Below are 16,743 nucleotides of genomic sequence, written 5' to 3'. Positions count from 1 at the left end.
CCTGAAGTCGAAAGTATGTTAGTTTAGTGAAAACATCCTTTTCCTTCTCTGTTATGCCTCAGAGTAGAAAGCAGTAAACACGTGCTCACACTAAAGTAGAAAAGGGAAACGTCTGATTTTTCTCTTGCATAAAAATGTTTGAATGAGTATCATAAGATCTGGACCATCCTGTGTAAGAGTTGATTGCAGATGAAGGGGGTAGCTCTCTCCAGCTCCATAATGACATTTCCTGCCCTTAAATTGATTGAATATGATAGGCAGCATCTTCGAAAACTCACAGAATTTGTTCCTGGATGGATAGTGGTACACCTTAGTAGTTGAGGAACCAGAAAGTGAATGAGGTACTTTATACCATGGCTGCCAAAATTGTGGGCTTTCTGGGATTTTATTTGGCATTAAAGAACAGAAATGAAAATCCTGGAATGATGAACTTAAAAGTATGTGCTATTAGTTCGTATCTTACCGTGGGCATATGTGCTATCTTTTTCCTGAACAAAAAGCACAGCCTTAAATATATACTTCGGTATGATTAGTGTGATAGTGTTGGTACAGGTGAAGCTGATGCTTAAATAAATCTATGTTAGATCTAAAAGTCCAGTCCCATTAAAAGTCTCATCATGGTTTAGCAAGACAGGAAAAGATGGAGTAGAGAGGTATGGAAAGAATCCTTTTCTCATTTAGGAAGAGAAAAATATAAGGTGAAGAAATTAGGAAATATTACTAGTAAATACAGATTCTTTCCATATTGCTTACAATTCATCTCTCTCCCTTGCTCTTTTCCCAGAAGTTGAGTCGAGGCTAGTTTACTCTCACAGATTTTCTTGTATTGTCTATGCCATAAGAACATATAACATACTATGGTCTAGCATAAGTCACTCACACTGAATAACTAGGTACCTAAACCTTTTTGACTCTGTGAACTAGTAGGAGTAGTTAACAACCCCAACACATAAACTTTGAATTGATTACTACATGTTTTTGATGATAAGAATTCACTGTTGATGATAAAAATGACCAAATATTGCCCTAAAATGTATATTGGTTAGAAGTGAATAGAGTACTCTGTTTGTCATTAGCATTGAAATGACTTTTGGTGAGATTAATCCATAGTCGTTGATGCTGGGAGACTACTGTGTCTTATTCATCTCAAAGCCATTTTAAAAAGGCCCAGTAAGTAGTTGTTGAAGAAATGCAGAAGTGAACTTTTATGATTATGAAACTCATATACAGAGAATTTAGATGGCATGTGCACATCTTTAGGTGAGAAATTAAAGATGTTTCCCTAGATCTAGTATTTTCTTTTATGCCAAAATAATATACTAGCTCTGCTTTTCTTAAAAGTGAATAGGAGGGAAAATACCAGTACTCTTAAAACAATTGTTCATGTGTGATTAAGCAATACCTTGTAGTAAGTGGAGTTTGAGAGTTATATTAGGGTACTTATAAAATATTAGGCATTGGAGCAAGGTGAAGCATTCCTTAGTATACTAGTCATTTTTATTAGGACTAAGATTGGAACTGGGCTTAATTTCCCCCCCAGCTTTATTGAAGTATAATTGACAAATAAAAATTGTATATATTTAAGGTGTACAATGTGATGTTTTGATATATAAATACATTGTGAAATGATTACCATAATCAAGCTAATTAACATATCCATCACTTCATGTAGTTACTATTTTTTTTTATAGTGAGAATACTTCAGATCTCTTTTAGCACATTTCGAGTGTAAAGTAAGTATATTATTATTAATTATAGTCACTGTACTGTACATTAGATCTACAGAACTTATATATCTTACAACTGAGAGTTTGGACCCATAGAATAGCATCTCTCTCGCCCCCTCTGTTAAAGACCCTTCTACTCTCTGCTTCTATGAGTTGGACATTTTTAGATTCCACATACAAGTGAGATCATGCACTATTTTTATTTCTGATTCTAGCTTACTTCACTTAGTATAATGTCCTCCAGGTTCATCCACATTGTTGCAAATGGCAAGATTTCCCTCTTTTTAAGGGCTGAATAATATTCCATTATGAGTGTATACCTATATGTATACTCCACATTTTTAAATTCATTTATCTGTAAACAGACACTTAAGATTGTTTCCATATGTTGGCTATTGTGAATGCTGCAGTGAACATGGGAGTACAGATATCTCTTTGAGACTGATTTTATTTCCTTTGCAAATATACCCAGAAATGACATTCTGGATCATATGGTAGCTATGTATTTAAGTTTTTGAGGAACCAGTCCCCCCATACTGTTTTCCATAATAGCTATACCAATATGTATTTGTATAAGGGTTCCCCTATCTCCACATCCTCACCAATACTTATCTCTTGACTTTTTGATAGTCATCCTAACAGGTGTGAAGTTATATCTCATTGTGGTTTTGAGTTGCATTTTCCTGATGATTAGTGATGTTGAGTACTTTTTCATATACCTATTGGTCATTTGTATGTCTTCTTTGGAAAAATGTCTATTCAGGTACTTTTCCCATTTCCTATGAAAAATTCCATTGAAATTTAATAGGGATTGCGTGAAATCCATAGGTCATCTTGGGTAGTATGGACATTTTGACAATTCTGATCCATGAACATGGGATATCTTTCCATTTTTTTTATTATCTTCAATTTCTTTTTATCAGTGTTTTATATTTTTCTGTGCACAGATCTTTCACTTCCTTGGTTAAATTTATTCCTAGGTATTTTATTCTTTTTAATGCTATTGTCAGTGGGCTTGTGTTCTTAATTCATTTTTGGATAGTTTGTTGTTAGTTTGTAAAAACACAATTAATTTTTGCATGTTGATTTTGTACCCTATTACTACTGAATTTGTGTATTAGTTTTAACAGTTGTTTTTTTTGTGTGTGGAGTCTTTAAGGTTTTCTATGTGTAAGATCATGTCATCTGCAAACAGATAATTTCTTCTTTTCCAATTTGAAGCCTTTTGTTTCTTTTTCTTGTTTGATTGCTCTATGACTTTCAGTACATTGTTGAATAGAAGTGATGAGAGTAGGCATCTTATCTTGTTATAGCTTTCAACTTTTCACTGTTGAGTATGATGTTAGCTCTGGGCTTGTCATAAATGACCATTATTATTTTGAGGAACATTTCTTCTATACCTAATTTGTTGAGAGTTTTCATCATTAAATGATGTTGAATTTTGTCAAATGCATTTTCTGCATCTATTGAGATGATCATTTGCTCTTTTTGTCCTTCATTCTGTTAATGTGGTGTATGATATTTATTGACTTAGGTATATTAATTCTTCCTTGCATCCTTGGGATAAATACCACTTAATCATGGTGTATAATCCTTTTAATGTGCTGTTGAATTTGGTTTGTTGAGAATTTTTGCATCCATGTTCATCAGGGATATTGGCCTATAATTTGCTTGTAGTATCCTTTGGTATCAGGCTAATGCTGGCCTTGTAAAATGATTTGAATTCATTCCCTCAGTTTCAATTTTTTGGAAGAGTTTGAGAAGGATTGGTATTAGTTCTTTAATGTTTGGTGGAATTTACCAGTGAAGCCATCAGGTTCTGGGCTTTTTTTGGGGGGGGGGGTGAGATTTTTGATTACTGTTTCAGTCTCCTTTCTCATTATTGATATGTTCAGATTTTCTGTTTCTTCATAATTCAGACTTGGTGAGTTGTATATCTTTAGGAATTTATTCATTTCTTCTGGATTATCCAGTTTGTTGGCATATAATTATAGTAATCTCCTATGATCCTTTGTATTTCTTTGGTATCAGTTCTAATGCCTCTTCTTTTATTTCTGATTCTTCTTTTTTCCTTAGTCTAGCTTAATCTTTGTCAATTTTGTTTATTTTCTCAAAAAGCAACTCTTAATTTTGTTGATCTTTTCTATTGTTTTTCTAGTGTATTTTTTTTTTCTCTAGTTCTTGTTATTTTCTTCCATCTACTAACTTCGGGCTTAATTTGTTCTTTTTTCTAGTTCCTTGAGGTGTAAAGGTAGGTTGTTGGAGATCTTTCTTTTATCTTCATGTAGGCATTTATTGCTATGCACTTCTTTCTGGTAGTTTTCCTCTGGAACTGGGATTGATTTGGGATCTCATATTATACACTTATACTTTTTAAATCACACATTAAAGTGTTTCTTCATTTGATGTTGGATATTGATTTTTTTGGAAATTTATGTTATAATTTGGGTAGGCATAATTAATTCACTCTTATGAGCAGATAACATTTTTGTAACTATTCTAGAGGCTTTAAATACATTGGGGGGGTTTGCCTAAATGAATAGTTTGGGGAATTAGTACATGGAATTCTGGATATAGTGCCAATATTTTTGTATTATGTAGCATCATTTCCTTAAGAGTTTTCACTAATTTTTTACTTTCTCTTCCATAGTGTATTTATGACATAGAAATAGTTCAGAAATTGTGTAAGTATGGCTTAGTTTCTTAATAGATCATTGTGCTAGTCTCTAAACTGATATGCCTTCCATAGATATTCTCAGTTCATACACTGTAAATAAGCAGTTTAGCAGTATTTTTTAAAATGCTACTAATTGGAGAAAACTTGAAGAAATTACTCTCTAGTTCAATCATTCAAGTAAATATTTTAAAGAAGGTTTATATATTACTGCTTTTTAATGGAATTGTCAGATTATTGTAAGCAAATGTATACAACATCCATGTAACCCCCACTTAGGTCAAGATAGAATGTCATAAGTACAGCAGAACTTTGTGTAATTTTTACAATTGGTTTCATCCAGGAAGAAAATAGGCAGGGGAAGGAGTATTTATCTAGGTAGATGCTCACCTAAACAGAGACTATTCATTGAATTTAGCCTAACCCTATTATGTAAATAGGTCCTTTGGGGGATTAAAAAGAAGGGTTTGTTCTTGTATCTGCTCTACCCAGAAACCAGAGAAAAGGCCTCTATGCCTTTTGGCTGCTTGCTGTCATTTTCAGAAGTGCCACTTTCTTCAGACAGGTAGGTACTCTAGAGTTGAACACTTGAGATAACCCCTTCTAGGCCATGCTATTTCTGATGAGAGAATTTTTGATAGTGAAGATGTCCCTGTCAAGGTCTGAAAAGGTGGCAAAGCAAGTTTGGCCCTAATATCTCTTTCTTTATTTTAGCAGCTTTTCTGGCAGACAGTGGCAACATCTGTGCTCAGATGAGTATGGGTTCTTAATAGACTGTTCATTCATTCAAAAATTACTATTTATCCAGCACATGTTATATGCAGTCACCATGCTAGGTGCTGCTGAAAGCAGACAGTTTTTGTTCTCACAGAGTTTATGTACTATATTTGTGGCTGTGTTGTTACCTGCTCAGATGAGTAGTGTCTAAGAAATTTACTGTGCTGTGTAATGGGTGACTATAGTTAGAGGTATATGTGTATAGCACTGCAATGTACAGATTCCCAGAATTGCTTGGCTTAAAAGATAATTTAAAGCCTGGGTTATGAAACTTACATGGTTGTCAGAATACTCCAGGAAGCTTAAAAATATTTAGATTCCTGGATGTCATTCCTAGAGGTTTTTATTAGAAATGTTTGTGAAATATTGCTTTAAAATTGAAGTTTATTGTTAAAATAGTTTTAAATTCACTGGAGCAATTAGTGATTTGAAAGAAATTTATTGTTACTTTTGTAAAAAAAGATTCCTTTTGAAAAGTAAATTGCATTTTTAAATATAAATCCAGATTTTTATCTATAGGATTTACTTTGAGTGCATACCTACATATTAGGGATGATTGGTGTATAGCATCATATAGTTGTGTTGTGATTACGGTCTTATAAAATTAAATTTTTTCCCACTTAGGGCCTCATTAAAAAGTAGATTTATAAAATTTTGTTTAAGTTGCATTAAAGTACTGCTTCTCTTCTTCAGCCCATTCCCTCATTATAGGTAATATTACTAATAAAAATGGTGTGAGTTGATGAAGTACCCTGTCCTAGTTTATAGGTTAAAACAGAAAATGTTAAACATAAAAAGATTAGGGTGCCTTGTAAATTTTCTGTGTTGATCAAAATTAGGAATAGAAAAAAATTGAGAGTTTTTGTGAGTATGTACATATATAGATGTAGATGTGTAGACATAGCTCCATATGTTGTTATGTTTTTAAGCAAGGGAGGAGAAAGTTTTGGGAACTTTTTCACGGTATCATTTTATAAATTAGCTTTTTAGAGTTTTGAATGAAGCCCAGAAAGTTAAGTCTTCATTATAGGTGGCTGTTTTACATATTATAGAAATATAATTACCTATGTCTACCCCCTGCTCCCGACTCTAGTAACATTTATTTATTAAGTAGTATGATGGGAAAAACTAATTGGTTGTTTGGATGCTTGCAACTATTTAACATAGAAAAAAATGAGGATTTTTAAATGAGAAGTTTGGTAATATGCTCAAACCCTTGCTTTGAAATGGCATTTGGTAATTTCAAAGCTATCAGACTGACTCTCCAGCTACTTTGTTGAGATCTAGCTTAGTGGAGAGTTTTGTGAAGTGATATGTACAAACTATTTAATATAGACTTACGTTCTTAGAAGCACAACTGAGGATTTTGTTTGTTTTAAATTCATAGGGAGAATGATGAATCAGTCAAAGAAGAGAAGTCTGACTTAAAAGAAAAATCTACAGGAAATAAGAAGGCAAATAGATTTCATCCTTATTCAAAAGACAAGAATTCAGGCACTGGAGAAAAGAAGGGTCCAAATCGTAACAGAGTTTTCATTAGCAATATCCCATATGACATGAAATGGCAAGCAATTAAAGATCTAATGAGAGAAAAAGGTAACTATCTCTGAAATAAACCACTGTTGGATAATCTTCATATAGAAAGGGGAGGGAACTAAGCAAACTTTTTTATTCTTCTGGAACCACACAGACTCAAAAATTGATTTTTATTTCTTGATATGTGAATTAATCTTTTCCTCTTCTTTCATTTGACACAATTTCATTACAAGGTAGTATGGATAAATGAAGTATTTTTCTTTTTGCCATTTTAGTGGGTTAGTAGCTAGCCAGCATATGCATGCCACCAAGAATTTTGTTAAAGTGATTGCTTTGTCTAGTTGAAGTTTTTATAGATTTTTAAAGGACTACTGCATTAGTTAAGCAATACATTTAGCGTGTTAAAGTATGAATAATAAGGTCTGATTATTTTTTTTCCAAAAGCTGTTTTGTTATTATCTTGGTGGAGTCTGGAATCTGGGTGTGGAATTATTTTGTTTGCATTGTCATGACTGCCATGATGCTGTCTTTGCAGTTCTATATTAAAATTGCATTACTGCTGTGTCAGTTTTCAGAATAATCTGAAAACCTTCATCTTATATACATGGTTGGTTTTGGGGAAAAATAATTTTAATATTTGATCTTGTAAAAGTTAGTTTAGTTATCTCTTGAAAAATTGAGTTTCAACAGTCCTGCAAACTATGTACTTGGCTTTGAGGCTGATCTCTTCTAATACATTTTTAAAAATTTGCATTGGTGTATCTGTTGTAAGGTGACAACTATTTGATTGGTTTTATTCATTGACTTTATTTAGAAAGTGTGTGGTTTGCTGTGAAGCATGACTTGTAAATTTAGTTTACTGATGGCAAACATGATTGAAGACATTCAGGTAGAAAGTCACCTTAAAACAGCTGTTGTGTGTAGGCTGACCAAAGTTATTTGAAAAGTGCTAATGTTGATGTTTTTTAATATGATAGGCTAAGGGATCATTTGTATGTATATGTGCATTTGTTCACCAACTATATCATGCTGGCCAAAATATGATCTGTAGTATGAATTAGGTTAATATGGTTGTTAGCTTTTTTTTAGAGAATGTGGATGATGTACATTTCTGAAAATTAGTTAAATTTACCTAGCCATTGATAGGAGGTATGTTGGTCTGGTTTTGATTGTTGGTGAATAATAGGTGCTTCTTTGTAGAGTTGTGCACAGGTGTGCAGTAAAGCAAGATATTGGTGTTTAAATGTATTGTTTCTTGGTATCTTCCTTTTGTATGTCTTATGTAGTTGGTGAGGTTACATACGTGGAGCTCTTTAAGGATGCGGAAGGAAAATCAAGGGTAAGTGCTGTGGGCAATAATCTGCTTGAGGTTTAAAAGTTCCTCAGCAGTTTACTTTTGTATAATACTTGTACCAGTTTTCGGAAACTTAAGTTTCATTTTGTTTTACTTTATTATGCAAGATTTGAGGCTTTATACTAGCAAGTCTGACACTTATCCAAACCAAACTAGCTAGGGATGGGTTTTTTAAATGCTCATAAAGGGCATTCACTTTTCTAATGTTCTAAGGTAATGCTTCTTTTTAGCTAATAAGAGTTCAATATAGGATTTCTGTTGTATTTTGATGTCTTCAAGGAAATTTTAAAAATACTGAGTTGATATTATTCTTTAAGAGTTTTTTGAGAGGCCTATAGCTTAAAGGTGTCAATCAGAATGTATATTTGAAACTTTTACTGAAAAGCTTAGTTTGGTAGCCTGCAGGACTACATAAGAGGCAGTGCTCTGACCAATTGGTATGAATGACATTTATGAATAAATTGACATAAAAGAAATTGGTTGATAGTAGATTTTGATTTTTAGCAACGAGAATGCAATATACTGAAGAATACAATGAAAGCTCTTTACAGTGTTTAATTATATTAAAAAACTAGTCAGGTGCATGAGAAATAAAAACTTTGTCATCATATTCGAATGACATTTTGAACAGTAATCATAAGGAAGTATTTTTAAAAATGATTCTACAAATTAGTTTCTTTAGCATAGATAATTTTTACATATTTACAGCTGGGTGCTGTTAAAATTATATACAGCCAGTTTTAATCTAATAGAGAACTTTGTTCAAAATTAAATTGCTATTTGCTATTTTGATTTTAATAGAGTTGAAAAATATATTGTACACAATACATTTTTGGAAAATATTTATTACTATGTAAGGGTAGGTATATTGGAGCCTTCAGTTGTTTCCTTAACTTACTATTGATTGAATAGTAAGTTATTTGTGCAGTGACATTAGTTTTAACTTAAGAGTTATCTGAAAGTAAAAATGTGCTCCAAGCTTGTTACATGCTATATTCTATCTTAGATAGATTTAAAGATTTACTGAAAATTTGTGGTCACTTGCCTGTTATGTCCTGGAGGTGTAAAAGATGAAAAGTCATTGTACTATATTACTGTACTATATTGTTACTTTTAATGATTTAAATGTTAGAATCTACCATTACCTTCATCTACTGATCTAAAACTTTTTTTTCTTTTGCATATTTTGACAAATCTACCTGGATATAGGGTTGTGGGTAAGAATTTTTTTCTTTAAGTATCTTAAGTCAAATTAAACTTCTGATTGGAAAAAAATTAGTACATAAACATTTACTATACATTTTTCCCCCATTAAGTGTGGTTGAATTCAAAGATGAAGAATTTGTAAAGAAAGCACTAGAAACTATGAACAAATATGATCTTAGTGGAAGACCCTTGAATATTAAAGAGGTAAGATTTCTTATATTTGGAATTTAAACATTTGACTATAAGGACATGCTTTCTTTGGACTTTCATTTTTGGTAATGTATTTGAGCTACAACTTTTTTTATGCATAGATGGTTATAAAGCATTGTATCTTGGTAATAGTTTTACTTGTCCATGATTTTCTATTTGCCCTTAAGCAGTTATTCTATATATTTTAATTTATTTCAAGTTATTATAAACAGAGGTATGAAATTTAAAAATATTTCAGGACCCAGAAATTTAAAGATGACAAACTCAAAGTGCTGACTTTATTTGGTGTAGACATTTTAAATTTTAGATTGTGTTGTAGTTGATAATTAAAGATTGCTTAATAATGCAAATATCTTAGGGATTTGAATAAAATTGATGTTCACTTTTAATAAAATTAACTTGGGAACTTCCATTTAAAAATTTAAGGAAAGTTATAACTTTATTAGTGAAATTGATAACTAGAACTCAGAAACCCCTAAAGTGGAAATGTTCTCTTTATATGGAATTGTTGCATATAAATAGGTTGGCAAAAAAATAACCAGAAGATACATAAAAATATTATTTACAGTTAGGTATAATTGACATTGGAATTATTAGTTTGTAAAGCACTAATTTTCATGGTCAGCTTTGTATTATTCTTATCCTAATAGTTTGATTACATACCAGTTATACACATATCCTTGCTAATAAAGTCTGTGCTAAGAGAGAGAGATGATTTAACTTTGGGATGCTGAAGATTCTTTACTAACACTGTGCTAATTGTTGATTGTACAGCAGTACTGTCTGTATGCCTTGGCATTTAACAAGTGATTTGAGTCCCACCTCCATCAGTTTCTAGCTATGTGAGTAGGTATGTTACTTAACTTGATAAACCTCAGTAACTGTAATACTACTACTGATAATACAGGCATATATCAGAGATACTGCGGGTTTGGTTACAATAAAAGGGAGTATCGCAATAAAGCAAGTCGTATGAATTTTTTGGTTTTTCAGTGCACATAAAAGTTATGTTTACATATACTATAGTCTTTTAAATGTGTAATAGCATTATGTCTAAAAACACAATATACATACCTCCATTAAAAAATACTTTATTGCAGAAAATGGTAATGATAATTAGTCTTCAGCAAGTCTTAATCTTTTTGCTTGGTGGAGGGTCTTGCTTTGATGTTAATGGCTGCTGACTAATCAGGATGGTCGTGGCTGCTGAAAGCTGGGGTGGCTGTGGCAATTTTGTAAAATAAGACAGCAATGAAGTTTATTGCACTGATTGACTCTTCCTTACAGGAAATATTTCTTTATAGCATACAATGCTGCTTGATACCATTTTACTCACAGTAGAACTTCTTTCAGAATTGGAGTCACTCCTCCAACCCTGTTGCTGCTTTATCAACAAAGTTATGTAATATATAAATCTTTTGCTGTCTTTTTGACAGTGTTCACAGTATTTTCACCAAGAATACATTACATCTCTAGAAACTTTCTTTGCTCATCCGTAAGAAACAACTCCTCATCTGTTTAAGTTTTATTATGAGATTGCAGTAATTTAGTTATATCTTGAGGCTCCAATTCTAATTCTGCTTCTCTTGCTATTTCCACCACATCTGCATTTACATCCTCCACTGAAGTCTTGAACCTCTCAAAGTCATTTATGAGAATTGGAATCAGCTTCTTCTAAACTTATGTTAGTGTTGATACTTTGACCTCCTCCCACGAATCATGAATGTTCTTAATGGCATCTAGAATGGCAAATCTTTTCCAGAAGGCTTCGATTGACTTTGCCCAGGTCCATCAAAGGAATCACTATCTGTGGCAGCTATAGCCTTACAAAATATATTTCTTAAGACCTTCGAAGTCAAAATTACTCCTTGATTCGTGGCAGCAGAATGGATGTTGTGTTAATGAGCATGAAAACAACATTTATCTCCTTGTGCATCTCCATCAGAGCTTAGGTGAGATGACTAGGTACATTGGCAGTGAGCAGAAATACTTTGAAAGGAATTTTTTTTTTCCCCTGGGCAATAGGTCTCAACAGTGAACTTAAAATATTCAGTAAACTATGCTGTAAACAAATGTGCTGTCATCCAGGCTTTGTTCTATTTATAGGGTACAGGCACAGTAGACTTAGTGTAATTCTTGGGCCCTAGGATTTTCAAAATGTGAAATGAGCATTGGCTTCAACTTAAAGTCACCAACTGCGTTAATCTCTAACAAAAGAGTCAGCCTGCCCTTTGAAGCTTTGAATTCAGGCATTGACTTCTCCTCTCTAGCTATGAAAGTCCTAGATGACATCTTCTTCCAATAGAAGGCTATTTCATCTACACTGAAAACTTGTTGTTTAGTTTTACCACCTTCATCAGTGATCTTTAGCTAGATCTTCTGGTTCAATTGCTACAGCTTCTACATCAGCACTTGCTGCTTCACCTTGCACTTTTATGTTATGGAGACAGCTTCTCTCCTTAAACTTCGTGAGCCAACCTCTGCTAGCTTCAGATTTTTCTTCTTCAGCTTTTCCCCCTACTCTCAGCATATGTAGAATTAAAGAGGTTTAGGGTCTTGCTCTGGATTAGGCTTTGTTTGGTTAAGGGAATGTTGTGGCTGATTTAATGTATCTAGACCACTAAAACTTTATCCATATCAGCAATATGGCTGTTTTGCTTTCTTATGCATGTGTTCACTGGAGTACTACTTTAAATTTTCTTCAAGAACTTTTTCTTTGCATTTACAACTCTGTTTACTGTGGGGCATAGAAGGCCCAGCGTTCACCTGTTTTGGCTTTCAACATGCCTTCCTTACTAAGCTTTAATAATTTCTAGCATTTGATTTAAAGTGAGAGACATGAGACTCTTCCTTTCACTGGAACACTTAGAGGTCATTGTAATGTTATTAATTGGCCTAATCTCAATATTGTATCTCAGGGAAGAGGGAGGCCTGAGGAGAGGGAGAGAGACAAGGGGAATGGCCAGTCAGTGAAGCAGTCAGAACACATTTAACAATTACTAATTAGTTCATTGTCGTTTGTGGACATGATTGATGGTAGCCCAAAACAATTAAAACATCAAAGATCACTGATCTCAAATCACCATAACAGATGTAATAATAGTGAAAAAGTTTGAGATTTTGCACCAAAGTGAGCATGTGCTGTTGGAAAAATGGCTCCAATAGACTTGCTTGACACAGGGTTGACACAAACCTTCAATTTGTAAAAAACGCAGTATCTGTGAAGCACAATATTATGAAGCACAATAAAATGAGATATGTCTGTATTTACCTAATAGGGTTTTTATGAGGATTAAATGAGATACATGGTAAAGAATTCAGTCTCTGGCATCAGAGACTATGCAACTCTGGGCAAATCACTTAACCTCACTGTTTCCTTATAACTAAAATGGGAATAATAATAATAGAACCTACCTAATAGTGTTATAAGGACTCAAAGAGTTAATACATATAAAGCAATTAATTGTGAGCTATTTATTATATTTATATAAAGCACTTAGCACAGTGCCCAAAATACTATAACTACCTAAAAATGTTAGCAGTAATAGTAATGATTGTTGTTAATCCTGTCCATGAGTGCTTGGTGTCTTGTTCCTGAGCATGATGTGATGATAGCTTGACATTAAAGGCCTTGCTACAACATATATACATGTATCCTATATCTCTATTAGAGCTAGCTTCCAAATTCTTCTAATCCTATTAGAGCCCCTGGGGGTTATTACTATTTTTGAAAATTTTTTGACAGGGACATGGAGAATTGGTAGAAAAAGTTTAGACTGTTGTAGCTTGTGTTGGCCATTTATTTGTGGTTTTTATGTATAAGCTAGGGCCAATTTTTCAGATATTTGTTGGTATCTTGAATAATTTCTCTTTTCTCTTATAATCCCCAGAATGATTATTTTGAGGATTATAATTTGCTATTTTATGTTTCCTATTTCTCATCAAAGGACAAGTATTATAGATTCTCAGTGTCTTTTTTTTTTTTTTTAATTCGAAAAAACGTTATTGGATGTTAAAAGCCAGGGCCACGTTATTTCTTTCTTTTAATTTTAGCAGCACATTGTAGATCTTCAGTAATATTTTGGAAGCCCTTGAGTAAAGTTATATGATCCAAGTTGATATAGGATGCCTCCATTTTTAACTTTTTAAAGAGATAAAATGGTCAAATTTGGCCTGGCTAAATGATCAGGGATTTATTCAGTTAACTTTTTTGTATTAACATTACAACAGGCAGTTCCTTTCCTGGGATTTACAGTTAGTTGGGTGGCTAGGGTGAACTACTACTGAGATGGAAGTCCAAGGAAAGTATATTTCCAATGTTCCTTAACAGATCCAAGAATTACAATTTTCATTTAATTAAATGGGGATTAGTAGTAGTTGTAAATGTATTATGAGCCCTCTAAAAGCAATAGCAGTCAGTGACTGTCAGGCTGACAGTGAGGGAACAGAGGAATAAGAGCCAAGTCATCCAGTAGGTGATTTGTTTTATGTAAATTTTATATATTATATATGTATATGTGCATGTATTATGTGTATATATATTTGTCATATATATAAAAGACAAATAAAAAATAGCAATATGCTTTATTAATGTAATAAGCACAGCCTATATATCTTAGTAGTTCAAAAAACACCTTCCCCATAGTGTTGTCTTCCTTCCCTATAGGTAACTACTATTCTAACTTTGTATAAGTTTTTGAATCCTCTGGCCTAAAGAATTTATTATTTGTTTATTTAAACATTTTATAGCATTTATTTCTTTACTTTTGTAATCCCTTTTATTCCTTCATGTGAAGAAATACATTGGAATCCAGAGTAACTTTATCCTTGCATTCACCTTTTATTCTCCTAGAGAACAGCCGTCCTAGAGAATTTGTTGGGGTCATCCAACTTTCTTTTCATTAGTATTGTATTCACAGACTAAGACCAGAAGAGTAGATTTGATGGTTACCTTTTTAACATAATCTTTGGTATTGCAAATGTTAGTCTATCAATGTTGTTTATGTGGTTCTTTGCTTTTTTTTTTTTTTTTTTTTTTGCATTCCACATAGCGGAATGAGTGAGAAGTACATTTAAACTTGCTTTTTTTTGGTTTTGTTTAAACATAGGGTATTTCTCTCATAAAATTAATGAAATTAACAAAAAACAATGTTTAATATCATTCTCCATTTGGACAGTTAGCCTTCCTTTATCTCTCCTTTGCCCCCATCTCAGATCATAATCATTACTGAGGAAGGTAAGAGGTTAGAAGATAGATAATTGTTCAGGAATGAAATTTATAGATTATAGTAGGTCTCTCTCTACCCCAATATTCCTAGGTTTTATAACTGTGTGTTCCATTATTGAAAAGCTTTGAATTAGTCTTAACTTGGCATTTCATTGGGCATCTAGTGGTAAGAATTTACCATTTCTACATTTTGGAAAGAAAAGAGTCACAGTGAGTACTTGCTCTCATATATATATATATATATATGTGCCATATACTTGTACACTAATATGAGGGCAAAATTAAACTAATTTCAAGTTCTTAAGTGACTTTAGTGGTTGGAAAGAGGTATTTAACTGACATCTCTGGAGACTGAAATCTTTTGTCTGTCCACAGGTTTTTATGGGACTCAATTCTCTGGATGAGAAAAAAAGCTCACTCTTCAAAAGGGTCAATAATTTGAGCCAAATGGGATAGTTACTGTAGAATTTGAAGTTGTATTTTAATTATATAGATTTACTGATGTATTTAGTGGCATTTAACATTCAATATGTGTTATAGGATCCTGACGGAGAAAATGCTCGTAGGGCATTGCAACGAACAGGAGGATCATTTCCAGGAGGACATGTCCCTGATATGGGATCGGGGTTGATGAATTTACCACCTTCCATTCTCAATAATCCAAACATTCCTCCTGAGGTTATCAGTAATTTGCAGGCTGGTAGACTTGGTTCCACAATTTTTGTTGCTAATGTAAGTTTAAGCTTTAGTTTAAAATTTTGTTATTTAGATACTTAGTTCTGATCATTTGGTAATTTAATTAGATGAATGACTTACAGGTTTATAGAACATTTTCCTTATTTTTTCTCAAATCCAGTTTAAGTCTATATACATATAAGATTGGAGTTTAAGTATGACTGTTTGGATTTTTAAACAGAGAACTGTAGAATTTATATACATATAAGCAGTTCTTGAAATTGTTTACTTTAATAGGTATTTTGTTGCATATTGGTAAATGGATTTCTTGTAGCCTTGATTATTGTGAATGTGCATATAATAGTTGGTTGGTTTGTCATTTGTTCTAAGCTTTTGGAAGTCGGTGAAATTAATACTTTTTAAAATCTGAATTTCTCTTGGTAAAAATAAATATGCAGGTTTCAAATGTACAAAAAAGATTTGAGCACTTGAGAGATGATTTTGGAAATTAAAAATGATAAGGATAAGGACAACATAGAGGTAGCTTAACTGATTTTAAACAGATGATGTTTATTTGAAAATTATTGATGTACTATTGAATAAGAATTATAGTTCTTTATAGTTTTGAGGATTTAGAAAAGATTATTTTGTATTTATAAATGGGGAAAGGGATTTATTAGGTTTGTAACTTTATACAATTTTATGTTAAGCTTGACTTCAAAGTTGGTTGGAAGAAGCTAAAGGAAGTGTTCAGCATAGCTGGAACTGTAAAGCGGGCAGATATTAAAGAAGACAAAGATGGCAAGAGCAGAGGAATGGGCACTGTCACTTTTGAGCAAGCAATTGAAGCAGTTCAAGCAATTTGTATCCTGATTTACATTTTAGCATTATTTATGAAGTTGAAGCTTGATACCATTTTGTGGGGGTAATAGAATTTAAGGTTGCCTGGCTTAGAGATAAGTTAGACTTTAGTCTCCAGCACATAAAACCTTTACTATGTCCAAGTACTAAAGTCACTCTTAAAACTTGAATTAGCAATTTTTATAAGGCTGGTATGAAGTTTTTTCTACTCTCTTTTCCTACCAGAGCTAATCATATGTATACATACTTTTGACAGTTATGTCATCCATTGCACATTAATGCAATTGCTTTCAATGAAGCCTTGTTAATTTTCTTTTTTTAATGGTTGAATTGAAAGAACATATCTTTTTTTTCTTTTTTGTTTTTGAAAGAATGTATCTTGTTTATGCAATAAAAGTATAAAGCAAAGAATTAAAGATTTTTTTTGAGTATATAGGAGTGGCTAATACCAATAGCTATTAAAGATGTTAATTAAAATATTAGAGATAGTTGGACT

The 16,743-nt window shown here is 32.6% G+C and overlaps 1 protein-coding gene across 2 annotated transcripts in view; it reads left to right on the top strand.

Annotated features, from left to right (window-relative positions):
* Positions 1 to 16,743, top strand: part of MYEF2 (myelin expression factor 2) — a 37,288-nt gene that overhangs the window by 1,890 nt on the left and 18,655 nt on the right. For both annotated transcript variants that reach the window (XM_012763543.3, XM_012763544.3), the window contains exons 2-7: positions 6,566 to 6,774; positions 8,001 to 8,053; positions 9,278 to 9,285; positions 9,385 to 9,478; positions 15,252 to 15,443; positions 16,097 to 16,250. In XM_012763543.3, the coding sequence (XP_012618997.1) occupies positions 6,566 to 6,774; positions 8,001 to 8,053; positions 9,278 to 9,285; positions 9,385 to 9,478; positions 15,252 to 15,443; positions 16,097 to 16,250 (710 nt within the window). The remainder of the gene's footprint in view (positions 1 to 6,565; positions 6,775 to 8,000; positions 8,054 to 9,277; positions 9,286 to 9,384; positions 9,479 to 15,251; positions 15,444 to 16,096; positions 16,251 to 16,743) is intronic.

The sequence above is a fragment of the Microcebus murinus genome, chromosome 6 (assembly GCF_040939455.1).
Source record: "Microcebus murinus isolate Inina chromosome 6, M.murinus_Inina_mat1.0, whole genome shotgun sequence".
Lineage (NCBI taxonomy): Eukaryota > Metazoa > Chordata > Mammalia > Primates > Cheirogaleidae > Microcebus > Microcebus murinus.
This window is presented reverse-complemented; position numbering and strand designations above follow the sequence as displayed.